The 24,214-nt window shown below is 38.8% G+C and overlaps 1 protein-coding gene and 1 pseudogene across 2 annotated transcripts; one reads left to right on the forward strand and one right to left on the reverse strand.

Moving 5' to 3' along the window:
* Positions 1 to 743: 743 nt before the first annotated feature.
* Positions 744 to 10,109, reverse strand: slc1a8b (solute carrier family 1 member 8b). Of its 2 annotated transcripts, none has more exons than XM_085442466.1 (11): positions 9,945 to 10,109; positions 8,580 to 8,659; positions 8,035 to 8,250; positions 5,173 to 5,215; positions 4,837 to 5,050; positions 3,815 to 3,914; positions 2,671 to 2,904; positions 2,324 to 2,518; positions 2,074 to 2,208; positions 1,850 to 1,979; positions 744 to 986 (listed from the first exon to the last, which is right to left on the reverse strand). In XM_085442466.1, the coding sequence occupies exons 1-11, from the start codon at positions 10,107 to 10,109 to the stop codon at positions 840 to 842; spliced, it is 1,659 nt and encodes a 552-aa protein (XP_085298592.1). In that variant the 3' UTR covers positions 744 to 839. The 2 variants fall into 2 exon arrangements, with proteins under 2 accessions (XP_085298592.1, XP_085298591.1); XM_085442465.1 differs by having other exon boundaries at positions 4,837 to 5,098; positions 5,155 to 5,215.
* A 2,971-nt stretch (positions 10,110 to 13,080) lies between these two features.
* LOC146686267 (immunoglobulin lambda constant 6 pseudogene) lies at positions 13,081 to 13,521 on the forward strand (annotated as a pseudogene).
* The last annotated feature ends 10,693 nt before the right edge of the window (positions 13,522 to 24,214 follow it).

Raw genomic sequence — 24,214 nt, forward strand, 5'->3', positions numbered from 1 at the left:
TTGTTTAATAACACTGTAATATGCCATGTTGTTGTTCATCAGAGGTTGTATTCAAAGAATTTTAAGATCTCCTGAAGGACCAGATTATGTAAAAACCTTATAACTGACAGATGCTATACTTTCTTTTTACCTTGCCAAGTATAATCCAGCATGTATCATGAGCACTGCATATACTTAAGCTCAATAGTCTCTGAGGTTAATTATTAAAATAAAAACTTTCACAGCACTGGTATGTAGCAGGTTTTTATTAGAAATGAACACAAAATTAAAAGCAGTGGTATAAAAACACAGATTATGCTATAATTTTCATTTGCTAGGGATATGTTGGTATATTTCTTAATTTTGCTTTAATATTTATGCATAAACACCTTGTCTAACAGAGAGAAAGCCCCTGTTCTGTTGCTCTTTGTCTATTAGCTCCTTATAACATTCAAGTCTTTCAAGGTCTCAGCATTATTGTCAAAAATGAGGCAACGTTAAGGCATTTCAAAACCTAGACTTAAGTTAAAACTGCAGTCATGTTTCATTATGACGGGTCTACTGTGGATTTTAATTGTCCCCCTGGAACTGATAAACACTGATCTCCATCCAATGCATGTCATCGTGACGTATGTTCCTGTCTGCAAGTGCATTCAGACAATGTGGCATTCAAGATTTAATAAAATGCATCTCCTCACATCTCTCTACATGCAAAGCTGAATAGAGACATGCTGTTTTGTACATTGTATCAAGTAGTACAGGTTTCTGCATGGCACAGGCTTTGAGTGAACTTTTAGAGCCTCCGTTAGTGCCTTTGTAGGTGCATCTACGTGCTGTAGAAGGCATCGTGTAAAAGTGTCTCAGACTTGACAGAGGTTGTAGCAGGGCACGGGTTTCTCCAGCACGTTGTCTCCATCCACTTCAAACACATAATCGCAGCGATGTGTGATCAGCGGAGCATCAGACAGTGCCACGCTCTGATTGCCAAAGGAGATTACTGTGTCTCTCTGTAGGGAAGATGACAGCGGTAGGTCTACAGTTAGTTCAAAGGTAGGAGGTGTTGGGGAGGACTGATGTGTTTTCATTTCCCATTGCCAAGTTTGACATTATATTTGATTTGTAGTTCAAAATAATTACAGCATGTACCTTACCTAGGTACTTATGGACCAAGGTTTCTCTACTGAAGGGCAGGTGGTTTAGCACCAGCCGCTTCTCCAGCTCTTTAAAGCTCACTTTCTCTTAATTGGCTGCCCCTCATAAACAAAGGGATGAACAGCAGGTGGGTGGGCCTTCTGTCCTCAGCAGAACTGCTTATATACCAGAGCTTCTAAGACCTTATCATGTGGCCGGCCTCTCCAATTGTCTAACGGGGTCTCCTAACTGTTCCAGGCTCTGATTTTAAAACCAGAGGTGATCATTGTTTATTCCGTCCAAACTGAACCAGATTTCTCAGTCAATCAGATCAGCTGACTCTGTTATTTCTTTCAAACGATTGCTGAAAACTCGATTTTTTTGTTTGCTTAATCTTTCCCCCTTCATTGTTGGCCATAGTTTGCAACTATTTGCATGTATGTGTGTATGTTGGAATGAATGTATGTCAGTATGGCTGATTATGTGTCTGTATGTATGTTTAAACATGTACACGTATCATCAATATGTGGCTTTATTTAAACTGCACTTTGTAACTCTGTGTTTTTAAAAGTGCTATACAAATTGTTGTTGTTATTATTTAAGGATAAATACCTGCAAACTGAGGTTGCAGACTCTTGTTTCTAGTTCATTAACTATATACAGGATTGGATTTTGGGAGAATTTTTGAAATCTTTCATTTATGTGAACTTTGATATATACTAACAGAAACGGTCCTTACCCGTTCTTTATTGGCTACAGCAGCAGAAGCAGCGGTTGCTGATTTATCAAAGTCCTTCTTGCATATATGAGCCATAATCCCAGCAGCTAAGGCATCACCCAGAACATTGATCATTGTCCTGAATCGATCACTGATGAAATGAGAGGGGAAAAGTTCATCACAAATTGACCAATTTAGCTAAATACTAAGACTTACTTAAAGATAATAACTTTTGTGGGACTTACAGCACCCAGTCAATGGCTACAATCAAGGAGATGTCAGCAGGTGGTAAACCCACAGAGGTCAGGACAATCACCATTGTAACCAAACCCGCTTGAGGTATCCCAGCTGCTCCAATGCTGGCTGCGGTTGCTGTTATACTGATGAGACAGAGGAAAAGATGTTAGGGAAACAGAAAAAAAAAAAAAAAGGGAAACAGATTTTCAACACAAGGAACTTCTCAGGGGAGCATCTGTTCTCAGTATTTATTCTCACCTGATAGTGACCAGCTGGCCAAAGTCCAAGTCATACTCGTTGACTTGAGCTATGAAGATGGCTGCCACTGCTTCATACAGGGCTGTTCCATCCATGTTGATAGTGGCTCCCACTGGAAGCACAAATCGAGCAATTTGCCGGTCAACTCCACAGTTCTCCAGGAGACACTTCATAGTGATTGGCAGCGTGGCTGAGCTGCAACGAAAGAAATCAGAGGATATAAAAGGATGTCAGGTTAGTCAGCAGACTTCAATCTGAACCAAGGACTGGTAAAATGTCCTAGTTAGAAATGTAGAAAGATCTACATTGGTGGGATATAACACATAAAAATGTCTGTTTTCTCTTACCTTGAAGATGTAGCTAGTGCAATGACAAGAGCCTGCAGCAGCCCTCTGATGAAGGTGAATGGATTTTTGCGGGTAAAGAAGAAATAAAAGAGAGGCAGCAGGATGAGGCCATGCACGAAGAGACCACACAGGACAGTGATGAAGTACATGCCCAGCTTCTCCCCCAGATGGGCTGGGTCGTGCATGTCCAGGATCTTTCCTGCCACCAGGAACACAATGCCGAAGGGAAAATACCTTCAAAGAAGAGAAGATAGAACATGAATTACATTCATTTTCTTACCACGTTGACTCCTGAAAATATATGAAAGTTTTTTTGTTTCTTTCTGAGTGTGTGTCCCTACAGGAAAGGATTTCCATCCTGACCTTAACCCCAAACAACTCCACTGGGATTATTTGAGACATCAACTGTGATCCAGCATCAGTTTGCTGACCTCACTAATGCTCTTCTGTCTGAATGGGAGTAAATCCCATGTTGTATGCTGCCAGGCATCAGAAGAGTGCCAGCTGTTATAGCAGCAGGCTGAAGCTCATAGACGTGACTTTACATGTTCAAAATCACATATTGTACACATGGATACAATCAGTCTTTGAAGCTCCAAGTTTTTTTCTGACGTACATGCATGGTGCCTGTGAGTTGCCTGATGTATTTACCTATGAGTTTGTAGCACTAATTTTATATAGAATGGTAAATGGTAAATGGCCTGTATTTGTATAGCGCTTTTCTAGTCCCTAAGGACCCCAAAGCACTTTACACATCCAGTCATCCACCCATTCACACACACATTCACACACTGGTGATGGCAAGCTACATCGTAGCCACAGCCACCCTGGGGCGCACTGACAGAGGCGAGGCTGCCGGACACTGGCGCCACCGGGCCCTCATAGAAAGAGTCCTCTTTGCTCCATTCATATAACTGTATTTCAAGTGTCAACTCATGTCCAATGAGAAGCTTTGAGGTCACTTTAGATACACCACTGAGTTTTCCTCGAATCGCCATGAGATCTATTTTTGGATCTAATCTGGCTCTGCTGTGTGAACTTTGTGTAGTCTGTCTTTTATTGGATGCATGTGCGTGATACAGTAGCGTGTATCTGTGTGTGTGACAGAAAAAGAAACAGGGAGACAGAGAGAGTGCAGCCTTACCACATAGCAGCATTGATGATCTTCATGACACACTCGTTGATGCACTGGCACACATTGACGAGTGGTGTGCCACGTTCCCCCATTTTCCCCAGCAGCAGACCTGAGAACAGATAACACAGTCGCACAGTTGTTTGTTAATAGTTGTGGTGCAACCTTCTTATCCCGATAAAGAAAAAAAGACTTTACAAAATTTAACTAACTGCATAGTAGTTAGTTGGTTAGTCATATAAATAAGCTATAAGGCAGAGCAGCTCTTGCTTTGCTGACATTGCTAATAAATCTCAAATTTTTAGCTCCTTTTAGTGAGTCTCCATGATCTGTGAGAGTACAATATTTCAATTAGAAAATACTGTACTTTTGAATTCCACTTCAGGTATTCAATATTATGATCAGAACTTCAGTACTTTTCAGACAAAGTTGTAAAAAACATAAATACCACAATGCATTGCTGCAAATTAAAACTAGTCTACAAAATCTTTTGCTTGTGCCACATTGCAAAATAAAGAATTTTTTTTAAACCACACCTTCTTGTGCCCTTTCAGATGTTCAGATCCAATATTATGCACTTAGTGGATATAATTTACTTGTTCAACACATCCTTTTTTATTTCTTTTTTACTGTTGTATTAAACTTCCCATAACTTATTTTCCTTTATAGAGAGAACTATACAACTCAACTGTGTAAAGTAATTTTACTTTCTCTGCATATATGACATCGGCCAATGCATCATCACATTTACTTTTGAAACTTTAAGCACATTATGCTGATAATAGAGACATTGCTTCTGATATCAAAAGTCATTAGTTTATCACTTTTGAAATGGAGACATGTGGAGAGATGGCATGAGACAGCCTGCCAGTGCAAAAGTTGTTATGTCCTGTAATATAACCAATGCAATAATGTATCTATGCATTTGCATGGTCAGCATGTAACTTATTTATGAGCTTGAATAGGCTGGCTTATTTTAAAATCCCATGGTTATTGTTATATAAAACATTAAAGTTGAATGGTGATTGTCTTACCCATTGTAGCTGAGAAGATGACAATCCCCAATACATTCATGCCTTTGCTTGTACTTGGGACAATCTTATACTTGATGTCAGGTGCAGGGGTGATCTCCAGGAAGACTGGATGACCCAGGCGAGGGTTGTGGTAATCGGGCATGACGTATACATAGTTGGCCTGAGACACTTTTGCGTCATTGTTCTGTACAATGGGTACCAAATCTGTCCGGTACTGGCACGAAATGAAAGAACAACCATATAGATCTTTTACTACGGGCATCTTGAAATTTGAATATTTGAAATTTGAATAATATTGCGCAGTTCTCAATCAGTAACTCCATGTTGTCGACTCACCTGCTGAAAAGTTGCTTCAATCAGGTTTGATGGGATCATGTTCCTGCAATGTACAATAAAAAGAAAGAAGCCATATGATCACATGTGTAGGATGATATACAGTTCAACTGATGGCAGCTAGATCATTTACTTGTGTGTGACAGATTCTGAAATGATGGTCAGCACTTATTGTTGACCTTAACCTCTGGGGGGTCCTAGAAAAATGCATACACTATTGGGCTTAGAGCCACAAATCGACCACGCCATGAAAAGTGCCATAAAATATCTATATATTAATATTTTTTTCCACTTTAAATTAGCCAATCTTTTAGACCTACTTCTCCTTGAAATATTCATATCAAGTTTTAATTACATTTTGCGGATTTTAACCCTTTATATCCCGGTTTCGTCACATGGCCGCACTGTTTTTTTAGCCCCAAAAAACAAAGAAATCAAATATTTCCCAAAAGATACAATTCCAAGGCCCGGACTCCCGAGTACCACCAACATTCGGAAGATGGCCCATTATTTGGTTGTAATGACCGTGGAATGGGAAATAGCGTTTATAATGGGTTTCAATGGGGCACAAATCGACCACTAGGACCAATAGTGTAAGTTTATCTGTAGCTCAGCCACTGAAGCTAATTTAAGGGAGTCAGACTGGAATTTTGAAATATATGTAACCAGACTTTTTTTTTGGAAAAGTTGGCTATATTCCGTTCAACACAGTGCAAATGGCGTGTATACGAACAATGAAAAATGGCACAAATCGACCCAAGACCACCCAGAGGTTAAAAACAATAATGGGTTGTGTTAGACACCAAATAAGCACGGATGAGAAGTGCTTGGATTGCTCGGGTAAAAGAAAAAAGCTTGCCGCAGGTGATTTTCTATAATTCTTTTACAACTGGCCTCATTTATGCATCTACTGGTAAATAGCATGAAAAGCTAGATACTAAATGTGTGTGGTGAGACAGCTTTTTTGAGTTTTTAAATATTTTAATCTTATGTTTGAAGAAAGTATGTACTGTTTGTGATGGTTTTGAGGGTGAAAAACATATTAAAAACAAATTGTTAGTATTTTTTCAGTATAACTATTGGGATGCACAAATACAGTTTTTCACAGTAGAAATCTTCAGAAGCTTAAAATGTAAAAATATGCAATGGGTATGTAAATAATTAGGCTCAAATCATCAATTAAAAAGTGTCATGGTGTTCAGTTATTGAACATTTAGACTTTGTTATAATAACATCAATGATTAACCAGCAATTATACTGTAAACCTTATAAATAAAACACAGTCTCACTTTTGTTTACAGTAGGAAGTTCTTGTAGATGGTGAATCTAACTGCTAGTACTAAAAATGAAATTGCATATTTTGCATCATTTTGTAAAATAGATCAACTTTAAAATGAGCCAGTAGAATATAAAAAGCACCTCGAGTGGCTTGAACAGTACTGCCATTTCTCAATTCTCTTGCTTCTGGAGTATGTTAACTTTTGATACTTCCATTTATTCTTACAATAATAAGTTTTACATAGCGGATATTTATTTGGCCCACTACTTGTACTCATATGTCATCATATACCGTAAATGTCTCCAGTGGCCGAACTCATTAAAGTAAAATAGTTTCCTAGATTTAATGAGTTTTTATAAGAATAGTGAGAAAAACACAGGTTACGTTTTCACACAGTATAACAGCACAGAGAGTTTCACATGTTAAGGTTGATGGAAGCTGAACAGGTAGAGCCAGCATCATCAGACTGTTTTTATTCAACCTGCGTCAGTAACACTGGCACCAAACACATAAGACGACTGAAATGCGCACCTCACCACAGCTCTCCAGTTTAATCTCATTTAAGAATAAGCGGATCTTTGACATGAATGGCCCTTCAATAAGCCTGAGCCTGTACAGGAGTACAGGTTCAATCTAACAAAGTGACTCTGCAGTAGGATCTTCTGAGAAAGTGTCAGCTTAAAGAGTCACAATTAACTCTTTCCCTTTTCTTAGTCAAGCTGCTGCAAGGGTAGTGACATTGCAACAATGCTACAAGGATTTTAAAGGATGATGTTAAAGCTTATCATTTAAATTCTGTGTTAAAAATCCCTCCACTGTTGCCAGAAACAGTTTAATATCAAATGTAAATTAATGTTTTGATGAATACAGATTTCTGCAAAGCTCTCGTGTCTTTCTGGAAATCTAACCTATCTGAGGAGATTTTGTGATTGACCAAACCTGAATGAGGGTTTTTCTGCATATTAATAAAGTACTGCTTGTGAGAAATATGATTTTCCAAATAATACCAAATTAAGTCGTTTTCTACTTATTTGTGTATTTATTTATTTTAGTTTGAGATTAATTAAGGAATATGAAACAGATATAAGAGAGATCACTTTACCGGGAGCTCTAAGAGCTGATCTTGTGAAATGCTCTATTAAAACACACACACACACACACACATATATATATATATATATATATATATATATATATATATATATATATATATATATACATAAAAGAGAGAAAGCTTGCTGAAAAAGTAATTATATACAGAGTTTGCATCTCTGTTAATGTTCACTGCAACAATATACAATTTAGATTCAGATTGCTGCTGAGTAATTTGCCATTTTTTATTTTTATTTATTTTTATTTATTTATTTTGCCAAGCACATCCTGCTGACACAACTGCTAGCTTTCATCCAGCAGCATCAGCATTTTAAAATGTCCTGATTCAGTGAAAAATCTTATAATTCGTTAGATAATCTCTGGTGCCATTGTAGAGATGATATGTTTGAACGCCAGATATGGCATGGTTTGCTATGAATAGTAGTGTGAATAGATGAAAGACTGAAATCTTTTGTTTCTGTGTGAATGTTAACCTGATGAGGTCCAGCAGAGCATCAGCGGAGGTCATAACAGGCCCTGAATGTGAATGGTGACTGTCTTTTTCAGAGCCGGTCCCTGGGTGAACGATGATAACCAGCACGATACCAACGATGACAGCAATGAAGGTCGTCCACAGGTAATAAGTGATGGTCAGGACTCCCAGACGACCGCTTGCCTTGGTGTCCATGGCTGACAGGCCAGACATAAGACTGGATAGGAAAGTAGAAGAGGTGTGATTATGGATGTTGGCTTTACGAAAGACTGGAACTGAAGTAGATTTGAATTAGTTGTTTGTTTTTCTAAGGCTGCAGATTTTCAATAGATGTAGTGACATTTAACTGGTGGTGTTCAAACTGAAGTGGAGCAATAGGAAATATGACATCCAACACATGTCCCAGACCAAATTCAAAGCCAGCATCTCAGCTCTTGAATGACTGTACCATTAATCTTTGTGACCAGGACATTCCACACCTCTAAATTCTGTAAAAATATTTCCTTCAAATATATATTTGATTTAAAAATTAAAGCTATCGTTTACCTGGAGGTGATAAGTGGGAGAATCAACATCTTCAACATCCTCATCAGCAGTTCTCCAGGGAATGAGAAGTAGATCTTGGCCTGTTAAAGACAGGAACAGTTAAGCTTTGGACTTGGTTTTTTTTTTTGTTTTTGTTTTTTTTTTGGGGGGGGGGGCTGCAATGAGCTCAATACAGTTAAAAAAAATCATTATTTACAAGAAGTATGTACAGAATATGTCACCTGTTGTAGTGTAGTGTAGTCAGGTTAGGGGTAGACACTGGACAGGTTGCTACCTCATTAGATGGTCAACACACAGAAAAAAGGAAACCACACACTATCGTATCCAGACTTAACCCAATCTTAGAATCACCAATAAATTACATTTAGGTTTTAAAATTAATTTAGTTAATCTAACGTGGATGGCTTTGGACTGTGGGAGGAGGTCAGAGTAACTCTCTGAGCAGAGAGAACATCCAAACTCTGCTCTTGCATAAGTCACATGTAGTAATTTTGATTAATATTAAATTCTTAATAATAAAGAAAGTTAGTATTATGCTTGTGTTTCACAGATTCTTTCACTGATCATTGGATGGAAATAAAAATGTACTTTTAGAGCATTCCTGCTACTAGACAAGATTACATTGAGGATCCACACTGGACACATAAGCTTCTCAGTTTAAGAGCGTCTTACATCACAGTGACTTCATGGTTGTAGTCTGTAACCTTGAATGAGACATTGCTACACATGGAAATAAAATCATAAATACAGGCTGGAAAAAAACAAAACATTGAGAGAAATTCAGTATGGAATGACAGACTAATTCATTCATTTTCAACTACTCCTGGGAAACAAACTAAACTTATTGAATCTGGAAATTGTGTTTATTGTTTATTTTATATTATGAGGCTCAAATAATGGACAAGTTATTTCTTTATACCACTGTATTTGAAAGGAAACAGATTAATTTTTCTTTCTTTTGGTGAATCAAACCAATAACATTTCATAAACTCCATAAAACTGATTGAATCCTGGGTTATTTCACATACACAAAGTTGCATATAATCCAGTATTGATATTTAAAATTTTTACAGTTGTTCAGTTGTTTATGCTTATCTTCTCCTCTTACCTCTGAACTGATTGTCTGTGTCTGTGTTCTTTCTCATTATTGCATAACGGACCTTATCTACAGCCTCAGTGCAGACATGTCAACATGTCAGGAGTACTCATTGCCTATTCCTTTTATCCTAACTGGAGTTATCCTAACTAATTTGTACATATTCTGGACAACATTCAAATGTAACGAATGTCTGTTAGAGCCTAAGTGAGTCACTTTGTCTTAGTTTGATTTTCTCTCTATTCATACATTCATCCATTAATTCATACCTGTGTGGAGAGGTTGAATGACCGGAGTATAAATCCAAGCACACAGCCGGTCACTACCGCAAAGACCGAGAGTGTCAGCAGACCATTCCTCTTGCAGTAGTCCTTCACGTACGCCCTGACTTTCAGAGACACTATATTTTCTAATAACTTCTGCAGACATTCCATCCTGATTCAGGCTCAGTCTGTATCCCAGCAAATCCCCCCCACCCCCGTCGCTGGCAGCAGATATCCGAATCTCTTGATGAGTGAGAATTGTCGGTATGTATCTCTCGAGATCCACGGCAGAGGAGAGCAGGTGTACCTGAAGAAATGTGGGTCCTGTTTAACTCTGAGGAGCTCATCCAGTCTGAAGGAGGAAACGTTGGCTGACTTGTTCCTGGTAAAGCAGTGTCTAAAAGGATTATCCCTATCCCATGCGAACAAAGTCTCCTTTAGAGACACTCAGGCTTATTAAAGAGGCTAAAGGTAAGCTCATTATGAGTTATGAGGTCTGGACATACACTGGGTAGCTTTAATGTCATGATTTGTCACTTAAACTAGTAAATAATACCATCTTGGTACAAAAAGAAGCTCAAATTAGTTTGTAGTTGAAGGCATGAACTTTAACCCTGCAGGCTGTGAAGGAAAAGATGACCACTCTCACACTAGCATGGTTTACACACTACAATCTACACTGTTATTCAAGCAGAATTAAATTTATAGCTAGTGACACCAGATTGATCATATAAAGAATTTAAAGGAAAAATATAAAGTATTGTCTTATGCAGCGGGAAACTAGTGATCAATACAGCTGAGTACTCTGAGCTACCAGCTGTCTGTTGTAGTGTGCTGTTTGCATGCTGTTTTAATGCTTTTTGTTGATGTCTGCTAATCCTTTTAGTCCACACTGACCTGGAAAGAGATCCAAATTTGACACTGAGCATTCTAACAATGTCTTCCTACATTACCTTTAACCAGTCCAATAGCATTTAATCCTTGGACAATGCACGCAGTAAGATTAGTGGATGGAACAAACAGCAAACAAATACTTACTACTTATCTATTTATCTCTGCTTTTAAATCTTAATCCTCCAGCCAAAAGCCCCAAATTACTTTCAAATGCATCATACACTAACATTAACAAACAATAACTATTATTCTTATTAAAAATATAATTTTATTTAAATATTTACAGAACCATCAGTGCTAAAACCTCAGCGTGGGTGTAAAACCTCTTATAAGTGAAGCGAATAGCAAACCACCCCTAGTGTTTGTGTATGAATTTGTTGCTTTGTTAGCTGTCACCACTGTATCATCTAGAAACAATTTTATTTTATATATATATATATTTATATATATTTCAGATGATCAGAATCAAATATTTAATTTAATGTATCTTTAAATAAGAAATGTATACTTAGTGAGGTTACTGCCAGCTCTGTGTTCAGGGGTCTGTGTCAGAGTTTCTTCCTCTTCAGCAGCTGCAGTCTCTGCAGTCTGACTGAGGGAGGTTTTTGTACAGCTACAAATCACTGTGTGAACACATCAGCACTGTTTATTACATGGATACTCTTACAGTAGTAAACTGCTGCATCTTCAGCCTGAACTCCACTGATGGTCATAGAGAAGTCAGAGCTGCTTCCACTGCCACTAAATCGAGTTGGTGTTTCTGAATGTCTTATGCTCACATGTCGAATTAGGAGCTTTGTGGTCTGTCCAGATTTCTGTTGATACCAGTACATACACAGACCATCACGACAGCTAGCAACAGCTTGGCTGGTCCTACAGGTCAGAGTGACAGTGGATCCAGGAGTAGATGTCAGTACTGGAGGTTGAGTCACAGTCACCTGACCGCTGCATCCTGCAGACAGAAACAAATCATTCATTTATCAGCAGAAATCAATGAGAGAAAAAGCAGCACATCATGGTTGAAATGTTGCTGAGTGAATGAACCTGTAAAACAGCAGCAGGTCAGCGTCCAGATGAGGATGGTGATGAGAGTCATGGTGGTTGTGCTTTCTGCTGTGTTGACTGACAGATGTGAGTCCTGCAGTGTTGAAGTCACAGGACTATAAACCTTCTCAGTTCTCTGGAGGATCAGCTGATGATGCAAAGCCTCCTCTCTATGGAAATGATTTCTCTGCTCTCAACACACTGAAGGCAACGTGAAACAACTGAAGAAAATATTTACATTGGGATTGCAACTAAGGTGTCCATGGCTGCAATTGATACGTTTTATTTTGAGTGTGATTAGTATGAAATCTAAAGTATAGAAAATTGTGATTTTTTTTTTACTTTACTTTAAATTTGCTTTGTTAGTAGTCAGTATTGAGAAGCATTTTGTTAGATGCTCTGTTACAAAGACAGTAATTGTTTCTATTTCCAGTTTGTAGATTGTCAAGATATTATCTTTATTTGTAGGAAAATTATTTTGTTCTTTTTAAAGCATTTTAGATTAAAACTAGCATAAATGTAGCCGTTTAGATTAAGTATTGGGGTAGCAGACATTTTCTAAGTGCTTAGATACTTGTTCTGAGTGCAGGCGGTTTTTGTGTGGCCACTTAGTGAGTTTGTATCACTGTGGTACACTTTTGGCAGAGGAACCAAACTCATCGTTAACTGTAAGTACCAAAAACTTTTACTTTGCAAAACATGTAGTATTAATAATACTACATATACTAATAATAATACTAATTAATGAACTTTAGATTTTTGTATGTTGCTAATAATTAAGGTTAAATTGAAAAAATGCTGATGTCACAAAATGAGAAAAAAACGTATTCTTTCCAAGCTGCAGTTAAATTCATTGAATCAATGAACAATTATCTATTTTCATCATACTTTATATTTTTTAAAAATATTTAGAAAAGTCAAAATAAACTAATAAATTAAAAATGTAACACTGCAGAAGAGCAGCTGTAATATTTTAGCTCATTATTTCAATATCTGCTTATTTTTAGATTTAAAATGTGATCCGTAGTTTTGCCAAATTAAAAAAGTGATTTTTTTAGAGTAACTGCAGATCATCTTGGTGTTCATGGCTCATTAACTTTAAATGTAGTTTTAAAGGAAGTGAAAGAAACAGATGACAAAGATTTGACTGTTCACATGAGTGTTTCAGCTTGGTTCATTTATATGTGGGAACATTATCACAGAGATGAGTTATTCACTTTGAAGTATTATTCAATAGATATAGGAATAGATTACCATATAACTGCCTTTCAAAGTTTCTTCACCTTTTTGACTCTCTCCTCTCTCTGCGCTGTCTCCTCCAGTGGGTGTGTTGAGGCCCACCCTGACTGTCCTCCCTCCTTCTAAAGAGGAGGAGAAGAAAAGCAGTGCCACTCTGGTGTGTCTGGCCACTGGAGGGTTCCCCTCAGGTTGGAAGCTGGGCTGGAAGGTGGGGGGCCGTAGCCCATCTTCAGGGCTGTCAAACAGCCTGGAGGTCTTGGGGACAGATGGTCGTTACAGCTGGAGCAGCACCCTGAGCGCCTCTGCAGACCAGTGGAGGAAGGCGGGCTCAGTTAGCTGTGAGGCCAGTCTGAGTGGACAGAGCCCCATCACTCAAACCCTGGACCCTGACCACTGCTCAGAGTAGAGCTTCAGCAACACTTCCTGTCTACAAATGATGTTTTCGAATCTACAGATCTCTGTTCCAGTGTGTCTGTAAAACTATGTTTGATCTTTCGAGAAATGTTCATATTCATGTTCTGCTTCTTGCCCACTATAATAAGCAGTGTTGGTCAAGTTACTTGAAAAAAGTAATCAGTAACTAATTACTGATTACCTCCCCAAAAAAGTAATCCCGTTACTTTACTGATTACTTATTTTCAAAAGTAATTAATTACTTAGTTACTTTTTAAAAACACGATTTACAACCTGAAGAGGTGATAAAGCGATAGATCTTTCAGCCCAATTCTACTTTTTCTGCATAATCCATCATACAAAATGTAATCAAATGGAAAAGTCTCTTTTTAAAACTTGTTTTATCAGTTTTAATCTTTTAACTTTATGCATCAAGCAAAAATTTAATTATATGCAACATTCTCTGACTGGAAGAAATTTGTTTTAAACCTATTTAAACCTATTTTCTGCACATTCCAGCACATAAAATAAAATATTTTTTTGTGTTTACACTCAGTCTTTCAAATAGATGCAAGTAAAACACAGCAGAAAATAAATAAAGTCAAATACTCAGCGGTCATTTTGCTCTATTTTCACCTGTAAAGCAGGACTGCGGTAGGCGGAGGTTTACCCTGGTGCAGGTGTGCCGCAGCGGTCAGTGGAAGAATCCGCGAGTTTCTCTGAGTTTCCCATTACGTGCTTGCTTGGAAGTTTAGGGGTTTTTTTCGCTGTAAAAAGAAGTTTTCTTCCCACACACAACAGACACTAATGTTTTTGTCACTTTTTATGGAATCAAACTCAAAGTAAGGTCAGTACTTCCACGCTTTAAACGCTGCACGCTCATACTCTCTCCTGCATTCCATATATGATCCATTGTTGATCTGCACACAGCTGTTGTCACGAACGTCGCACTTGCTTACTCACTGTCATGAGACATTCTCGCAAAAAATCACGGTTGCAGTAACGCAGCGTTCCTACGGGAAAGTAACGGTAATCTAATTACGGTTTTTGCAATAGTAATCCCTTACTTTACTTGCTACTTGAAAAAAGTAATCGGATTATAGTAACGCGTTACTTGTAACGCGTTACTGCCCATCTCTGATAATAAGGAATGTAACTTACAGCATGAAATAAAAGTACAATAAAACACTGTGTTTGTATTTAGTTAGTTTTGCAATAGAGCTTTTATGTTTAATTATTAAACCTTATGCTGCATTGTGAATCTCATACTTTTGCGCAACAGAGTTAAAGATAAAGATTAACATGTTCATTATATTATACTTACAATAGCGGTAGGGGAAAATTATGGGGATGTAATATTTTTTTCTATCAATGCATCCATCGCAGCAGCCATGTTTTAGAAAAGATAAATGGTAAATGGTAAATGGCCTGTATTTGTATAGCGCTTTTCTAGTCCCTAAGGACCCCAAAGCGCTTTACACAACCTGTCATCCACCCATTCACACACACATTCACACACTGGTGATGGCAAGCTACAATGTAGCCACAGCCACCCTGGGGCGCACTGACAGAGGCGAGGCTGCCGGACACTGGCGCCACCGGGCCCTCTGACCACCACCAGTAGGCAACGGGTGAAGTGTCTTGCCCAAGGACACAACGACCGAGACTGTCCAAGCCGGGGCTTGATTAAATGATATACATTTTTATGTTAAAACTTCTTATTATAAACTTTTATTTTGTGTATGTGTTTGATGACTCTATTGTTGTGTTCAGTGGACCGGTTATTCTCATCACAGTCTCTTCACTGCACTCTGCACCTGCAGCCTTCACTCAGACTGAAGGAGGTTTTTGTGCAGCTCTAAATCACTGTGCGCATACTCCACCAGTATGCACACCCATACAGTAATCTCCAGCATCTTCAGCCTGAAACCCACTGATGGTTAAAGTGTACTGAGAACCAGATCTACTGCCACTGAATCGAGACGGAGTTCCTGAGGAGCGAGTTGATGCTTGATATATAAGAAGTTTGGGAGGCTGTCCAGGTTTCTGAAGGTACCAACTGAGATCAGCACCAATATCTGAACTTCCTGTGGCGCTGATGGTCACAGTCCCACCAAGACTGACAGGTTTGGATTTATCAGCCTGAGTAAGAAATTTATTGGCCAAGGAATCTGAAATGATAAACAAAATTAAATCTGATTAAAAAAAAACCTTGATAATCACCAGCGAAGATTACGATAAAACTAAAACATTTAAATGAAAAAGTTAATAAATGTTTAGAAATTCTCACCTTGCATTAGAAAACCCAACACGAGAGTCAGAGTTGCTATCAACATCATCTTGATGCAGTTTTCAGTGTGAGTGCATGAAAACAGTTCAGACTCTCATTGAAAGGATTCAATTCAATTCAATTTTATTTATATAGCGCCAAATCACAACAAAAGTCGCCTCAAGGCACTTCATAGATACAGAGAAAAGCCCAACAATCATATGACCCCCTATGAGCAAGCACTTTGGCGACAGTGGGAAGGAAAAACTCCCTTTTAACAGGAAGAAACCTCCGGCAGAACCAGGCTCAGGGAGGGGCGGCCATCTGCTGCGACCGGTTGGGGTGAGAGAAGGAAGACAGGATAAAGACATGCTGTGGAAGAGAGACAGAGGTTAATAACAGATATGATTCAATGCAGAGAGGTCTATTAATACATAGTGAGTGAGAAAGGTGACTGGAAAGGAAAAACTCAATGCATCATGGGAATCCCCCGGCAGCCTACATCTATTGCAGCATAACAAAGGGAGGATTCAGGGTCACCTGGTCCAGCCCTAACTATATGCTTTAGAAAAAAGGAAAGTTTTAAGCCTAATCTTAAAAGTAGAGATAGTGTCTGTCTCCCGAATCCAAACTGGAAGCTGGTTCCACAGAAGAGGGGCCTGAAAACTGAATCCTCTCCCTCCCATTCTACTTTTAAATACTCTAGGAACAACAAGTAGGCCTGCAGAGCGAGAGCGGAGCGCTCTAATAGGGTGATATGGTACTACAAGGTCATTAAGATAAGATGGGGCCTGATTATTTAAGACCTTGTATGTGAGGAGCAGGATTTTGAATTCAATTCTGGATTTAACAGGAAGCCAATGAAGGGAAGCCAAAACAGGAGAAATATGCTCTCTCTTTCTAGTCCCTGTCAGGACTCTTGCTGCAGCATTTTGGATTAGCTGAAGGCTTTTCAGTGAGTTTTTTGGACATCCTGATAATAATGAATTACAGTAGTCCAGCCTGGAAGTAATAAATGCATGAACTAGTTTTTCAGCGTCACTCTGAGACAGGATATTTCTAATTTTAGAGATGTTGCGCAAATGGAAGAAAGCAGTCTTACATATTTGTTTAATATGTGCGTTGAAGGACATGTCCTGGTCAAAAATGACTCCAAGGTTCCTCACCGCGTTACTGGAGGCCAAGGTAATGCCATCCAGAGTAAGAATCTGATTAGATACCATATTTCTAAGATTTTCAGGGCCGAGTACAATAACCTCAGTTTTATCTGAATTAAGAAGCAGAAAGTTAGCGGCCATCCAGGTCTTTATGTCTTTAAGACATTCCTGCAGTTTAACTAATTGGTGTGTGTTATCTGGCTTCATGGACAGATAGAGCTGGGTGTCATCTGCATAGCAGTGAAAATGTATGCTATGTCTTCTAATGATACTGCCTAAGGGAAGCATGTATAATGTAAACAGAATTGGTCCTAGCACTGAACCCTGTGGAACTCCATAATTAACCTCAGTGTGTGAAGAGGACTCTCCATTTACATGCACGAATTGGAGTCTATTAGATAGATATGATACAAACCACTGCAGCGCAGTACTTGTAATACCTACAGCATGTTCTAATCGCTCTAATAGGATATTATGATCAACAGTATCGAACGCTGCACTGAGGTCTAGCAGGACAAGCACAGAGATGAGTCCACTGTCAGAGGCCATAAGAAGATCATTTGTAACCTTCACTAAAGCTGTTTCTGTGCTGTGCTGAGCTCTGAAACCTGACTGAAACTCTTCAAATAAACCATTCCTCTGCAGATGATCTGTTAGCTGTTTGACAACTACTCTTTCAAGGATTTTTGATATGAAAGGAAGGTTGGAGATTGGCCTATAATTAGCTAAGACTGCTGGGTCTAGAGATGGCTTTTTGAGTAAAGGTTTAACTACAGCCAGCTTGAAGGCCTGTGGTACATAGCCGATTATTAGAGATAGGTTGATCATATTTAAGATCGAAGAATTAATTAATGGCAGGACTTCTTTGAGCAGTTTTGTAGGAATGGGGTCTAAAAGACACGTTGATGGTTTGGAGGAAGTAATTATTGAAGTTAACTCAGAAAGATCAATTGGAGAAAAAGAGTCTAACTTAATATCAATGGTACTAAGAGTAACTGTAGATAATATTACATCTGTGGGATGATTATTGGTAATTTTTTCTCTAATGATAAAAATTTTATTTGTGAAGAAGTTCATGAAGTCATTACTAGTTAACGTTAAAGGGATGGTTGGCTCAAAAGAGCTCTGACTTTTTGTCAGCCTGGCTACAGTGCTGAAGAGAAACCTAGGGTTGTTCTTATTTTCTTCAATCAGTGATGAATAGTAAGATGTTCTGGCTTTGCGGAGGGCTTTCTTATAAAGCAGCAAACTATTTCTCCAGGCTAAATGATGATCCTCTAGATTTGTGACACGCCATTTCCTCTCCAGATTACGAGTCATCTGCTTTAGGGTACGTGTTTCAGAATTATACCACGGAGTCAGGTACTTCTGATTTGAGGCCTTAGTTTTCACAGGAGCTACAGTATCCAGAGTCGTACGTAGTGAGGAGGTGAAATTATTAACAAGATAATCGACCTCTGTTGGGGTAGCGTTCAGATAGCTGCTTTGCTCTGTGTTGGTACAGGGCATTGGAGATGATAACAGTGGGTGGATTATATTCTTAAACTTAGTTACAGTGCTTTCAGAAAGACATCTACTTTGATAAAGTCTACTCTTCACCGCTGTGTAATCAATTATTGTAAAAGTAAATGTTATCAGGAAATGATCAGACAGGAGAGGGTTTTCAGGAAACACTGTTAAATGTTCAGGTTCGATGCCATATGTTAAAACAAGATCTAGAGTGTGATTAAAGTGGTGGGTGGGTTCTTTTACATTTTGAGAGAAACCAATTGAGTCTAATAACAGATTAAATGCCATGTTGAGGCTGTCATTTTTAGCATCTACATGGATGTTAAAATCACCCACAATAATTATTTTATCTGAGCTCAGAACTAAATTAGATATAAAGTCTGAGAAATCAGACAGAAACTCTGTGTAAGGCCCAGGTGGACGATAGATGATAACAAGTAAGACTGGTTTCTGAGTTTCACAGCTGGGGTGGACAATGCTAAGCATCAGGCTTTCAAATGAATTAAAAGTCTGTCTTGGTCTTTCATTAATTAATAGGCTGGTGTGAAAAATTGCTGCCACACCGCCCCCTCGGCCTGTGCTTCGAGATTTCTGGTAGTTAGAATGGCTCGGGGGTGTTGATTCATTTAAACTAACATAATCATCCTGCTGCAACCAGGTTTCTGTAAGGTAGAGTAAATCAATTTGTTGATCAATTATTAAGTCATGTACTAACAGAGACTTGGAGGAGAGAGACCTAATATTTAATAATCCACATTTCACTGTTTTACTCTTTGGTTCAGATGTGGATACTGTATTGTTCTTTCTTTGTAATTGTTTATGTTTAAGTTGTTTGTTGCTGGTTTTTAGTTTGTTTTTTGTCTTTTTGGAAGCTGACACAGTCTCTATGGAGATGGGTTTTTGGGGGGGTAGCAGGAGGAGAGAAGCTGCAGAGAAGCGTGTAAGACTGCAACTCTGCTTCCTGGTCCCAACTCTGGATAGTCATATTTTGGGGGGTTTAATAAATTTGTCCATATTTCTAGAAATGAGAGCTGCTCCATCCAAAGTGGGATGGATGCCGTCTCTCCTAACAAGACCAGGTTTCCTCCAGAAGGTTTGCCAATTATCTATGAAGCCCACATCGTTTCTGGGACACCACTCAGACCAGAGGTGTGGACTCGAGTCACATGACTTGGACTCGAGTCAGACTCGAGTCATTAATTTTATGACTTTAGACTTGACTTGAAATAATGTTCTAAGACTTGTGACTTGACTTGGACTTTTACACCAATGACTTGGGACTTGAATTGGACTTGAACCGGTTTACTTGAAAAGACTTGATATTTTACCCCAAATATAAAATTTAACATGCATATTATATAGAGATTGAAAATGTGACGTCATTCACGGGTAGAACCGCAAAGGATTCTGGGAACTCGTGGCAAGCGGTACTAGCGCACGCAGGCTTTCAATTGAAACCAGTCACACAGCGATAAAAAGAAACACAAAAATGTCAAGAAGCTGTTGTGTTATTAACTGCAATAGCCGGTCACATGACAGCCACGGGAAGCCGACGGGTAAAGAGATCGGTTGTTATCGGATTACGTCGTTGAAGAGAAATTGTTCGAGCCATGTTTCCGAAGTAACAAAGATGCAACTGGATTGCAGCCATTCAAAGACCAATTATAACGTCCCAGAACCCTCCAGCTCACAGGTTAGTCTGCTCCAAGCATTTACACAAAGGTCAGTCTGCTGTTGTAGTTAATGCGTCATTTTTCTTAACATAATTGGTGATATAGGTTACAAGCAAGTCTGGCGCTGAACAGAAATTGTCGCGCTATGCTCCTTTGTTTATTGTGCATAAATAGTGAATTGTCCTGACAGAATATTGTGTTTCGCTTCTGTTATTATGGTACATTGACAAAAACATATACTTTTATTCACAGGGTAAAACAGTTGTTTTGTATCACTAATTGCCCAGTACGATTACAGCATACAGTATTATTGTCACTGCTACATTTCTGTGATGCTACCAGAAATTATTTCCACTGCTAATTAACTACCGTTGAGCTCAAAGGTCCTATTAATAAACGGTTAACGAATGTGTATTTATGACGACGATTTGTGAGACTGGTAAACTTATGATACGTATGATGGTCTTTACTTTCTACACGGTGCATTTCAAGGTCCTGTACCCATCCGTCGGTAAACTGTACCTGGGCTTGTTGCAGTGACCGGAAGTTACTAAACTTCATGAGTGTATGCACTCACTCCAAGAAGCGTATAATTATAAATATGCATATAAATATGCTACGATGAGATAGCTGACTTCATCTAACTAGCAAATGTTTTCCAGGCTACGTTGGTGATGCAGTTTTTTTTTTAATTATATTTTTTTTTAAATATCATTTATTTATGTATGATATTTTTGTCATGCGATTTTAAAGCCGGTCCTACAAGCGCATCCAAGAATAACATGCAGCTTATCTCAGAACTGTTGGTGAAAATTATTCTTGGAGCTAGGTTTAATTGAGCTGCATTTTAAAGAGGTGCAATTTCACAATTTGTGTATATTTTCTAAGTTCACTATTTTGTCATGTGTTGAGAAAAACACAGATTTAAAAATTACATGGTCTAATATTTACATTTAGCATATAACTGCAACATGCTTTTTTTCGTTTTTTTTTTAAAGACTCGAAAGGACTTGAAATTCAAAATTTCAGACTTGTGACTTTACTTGGACTTTTACACCAGTGACTTGAGACTCGACTCTGACTTGCCTGACATTACTTGAGACTTGACTTGAGACTTGAGGATAAAGACTTGAGACTTACTTGAGACTTGCAAAACAATGACTTGGTCCCACCTCTGACTCAGACAGCCAGCAATTTAAGGAGAACATGCGGCTAAACATGTCACTCCTGGTCTGATTGGGGAGGGGACCAGAGAAAACTACAGAGTCCGACATTGTTTTGGCAAAGTTGCACACCGATTCAATATTGATTTTAGTGACCTCCGATTGGCGTAACCGGGTGTCATTACTGCCGACGTGAATTATGATTTTACTGAATTTACGTTTACCCTTAGCCAGCAGTTTTAAATTTCCTTCAATGTCGCCTGCTCTGGCCCCTGGAAGACAATTGACTATGGTTGCCGGTGTCTCTAGCTTCACATGTCTGAGAACAGAATCGCCAATTACCAGAGTTTGACCCCCGGCGGGTGTGTCGCCGAGTGGGGAAAAACGGTTAGACACATGAACGGGTTGGTGGTGTACCTGGGGCTTCTGTTTAGGACTATGCTTCCTCCTCACCGTGACCCAGCCTCCCTGATTCCCCAGCTGCTTGGGACCTGCCGGGGAACAGCTAGCGGGGCCTACGCTATTTTCGGCTGCACCAGCTACAGGGGCCTGGCTAGCTGCGGGTGAATGAAGGGTGCGAAGCCGAGTCTCCAATTCAGTAATCCTGGCCTCCAGCGCTGCAAATATGCTACATTTGTTACAGATATCATTACTGCTAAAGGAGGCCGAGGAGTAACTAAACATCTGACACAATGAGCAAGAAAGTGCAGGAGGGACAGGTGAAGTAGCCATGGTGCTAATGAGTCGGCTACGAGCTAAGCTAGGCTAGCGAGACAGTACAGAGACAGTGAGTGAATACTTTGGCTATAAATTAGGTAGTGAGTACACAGAAAGTGTGCTTCGGATGAAGCACGTGAAGATTATACTATGAAAGAAGAATGTATTTAAAAGTTGTTAATTAAATCGCTAAGCAAATAAGCTACTCAGAAACACCACTGTGTTTGAGCAGGAACAGGAAGTGATACTCTACCACAGAGCGAGCGAACACCAAGAGTCAGCAAATACAGGAGAACTTAAACTCCAAAGATCAGTGATGCATAAAATCATGCAAAATGCATTTGGGCACATCTGTCCCCGTGAAACTGAGAGAGGGGGGTGTAAGATAACTCTGCATATCCCTGTGGACTGAATATGCAGAAATGTGACTTCCCACTTCCATGCCTGTGGCTTTCTTATCTTTGCAAGATTACCCAAGGAAGCCAAGGAAGGTCTTTTCAACCATAGATAGTCGCAGACTACCCTCTGCTGACAATCCAAATTCACAACAACTCTTGGTAAATGTCCATGATCATGTGTATCAGTTAATCTTGGTGCTTCATCCGTGACGTTAGAAACACTGCAGAGACCAAGATTGTATCGCAACAACAGTGTTCCAAGCTTTAAATGTTCATGTATGAGTTTTCAGTGGCTCCTAGATTACCATTAGTCATTAATATCATGTCAAAATCCCAGTATTACATCTCATTCTATAAACCAAATTTAATGAGTCAAGAAACTGGTTGGTAAAACTTTTCTGCAAAACTCTGAACATCTTCTCTTGCAGCCAAACACATTTTTTGTAGTTTTCCCATTGTGATGTATAATGATAACCACTGAAGGCAGAATTTCAACACAGCTTATCAATCATTATTGATAACCATTATTTCTTGAACAAACATCTCTAAAATTGTTGCATTTTGTTGCTACTGATGTGATGAAACTAATGTGAGTGAGTTCAGAGTAAAGGCAAATCTGAGCTGAAGGTGGATCCAGAAATAGATGGAAACCATTTGAAAGAAATGATGAAGATGAAGACGGAGACGGAGACAAAGATCAGGAACAGCAATTTCAAATGAAATTTTTGTAACCATGTTGGACTATATTTTTGCACATGCAATGAAAACCCATATGAACAGAATTCAAAAAAGCACTGGCCATTTTATTAAGTACACTGGATGCCACAGCATAACACAAATCTCTCAAGACACAATGATGGCAGCTACTCACTGTATTTAGGCACGTAGTCATGTTCAAGATGATCTGCTGAACTTCAAACTGAGCAGCAGTTAAATCAGGTGATTTAAGTGACTTTGAATTTGACACAGTTGTTTGTGCCAGCTGTTTGTTCTGTTTCCCACAAAGAAATTTCTAGGGTTTACAGACAATCATCTTATGATCTGAAAAAGAGAAAATGGCCAAGGAAGGCAGTATCAATGTGTTTGTTTTCTTTATTTGCATGTTTTTTTGGGAGTTTTTTGATACCAGAGTTCAAAGGAGAATAGGATAGGAAAGCAACAATAATTCAAATAATCATTCATTACAACTAAGTAATGCGGAAGCGATCCTTCAAACCTTGAACCAGATAGACTGCAGCAGTGGAAGGCCACACAGGATGCATCTCCTGTCAGGTAAGAACAGGAAACAAACTATAATTCACCAAAACTAAACAAAATAGGATTGGAAAATGTTTGCTGGTATAATAAGTCTCGATTTCTCCTGTGATATTCGGATAGTTTGGTCAGAATTTGACATACACACATGAAAGCACAGTTCCACACTGGCTTGTATCAACAGTTCAACCAGTGCCAGTGATGTACAATAATGATACGAGTGATATTTTCTTGGCATATGTTGGTCCCCACATCTTTATTATTTTTGTACTTTGGTTGTTTGCTGTAAGGTTTTGTCTACTCAGATTGCTGTGACTCACCTTGTAAACACACAGAAATCCATGGGTGAGGTGGTTTTTGTTACACAAATGTAAAGCTGCGAGGCTGCAGGCAGTGGCTACTTCCACTGTTACAATAATTATTTTCTTTTATAAAAAACACGACTGGTTTTTATTATATAAAAGTTTCAAACGCTTTTTAAAAGTTTTCTTTCACTTCAACAGCTTATTGCAGGTTTTTAATATATCTTGGTTGCCAACATTGAAATCACAAGATTTCAATGTTGC

The sequence above is a fragment of the Copadichromis virginalis genome, linkage group LG19 (assembly GCF_057382275.1).
Source record: "Copadichromis virginalis isolate Kocher_CV1m ecotype Utaka linkage group LG19, C_Virginalis_male_GT1.1, whole genome shotgun sequence".
Lineage (NCBI taxonomy): Eukaryota > Metazoa > Chordata > Actinopteri > Cichliformes > Cichlidae > Copadichromis > Copadichromis virginalis.

Coding starts and splice junctions, on each gene's coding strand:
- slc1a8b (XM_085442465.1), bottom strand. CDS start 10,109: ATGGAATGTCTGCAGAAGTTATTAGAAAATATAGTGTCTCTGAAAGTC. Junction 8,660..9,944: donor CATTCAACCTCTCCACACAG/GTATGAATTAAT, acceptor TGTCTTTAACAG/GCCAAGATCTACTTCTCATT. Junction 3,915..4,836: donor CATCTTCTCAGCTACAATGG/GTAAGACAATCA, acceptor ATCTGTTCTCAG/GTCTGCTGCTGGGGAAAATG.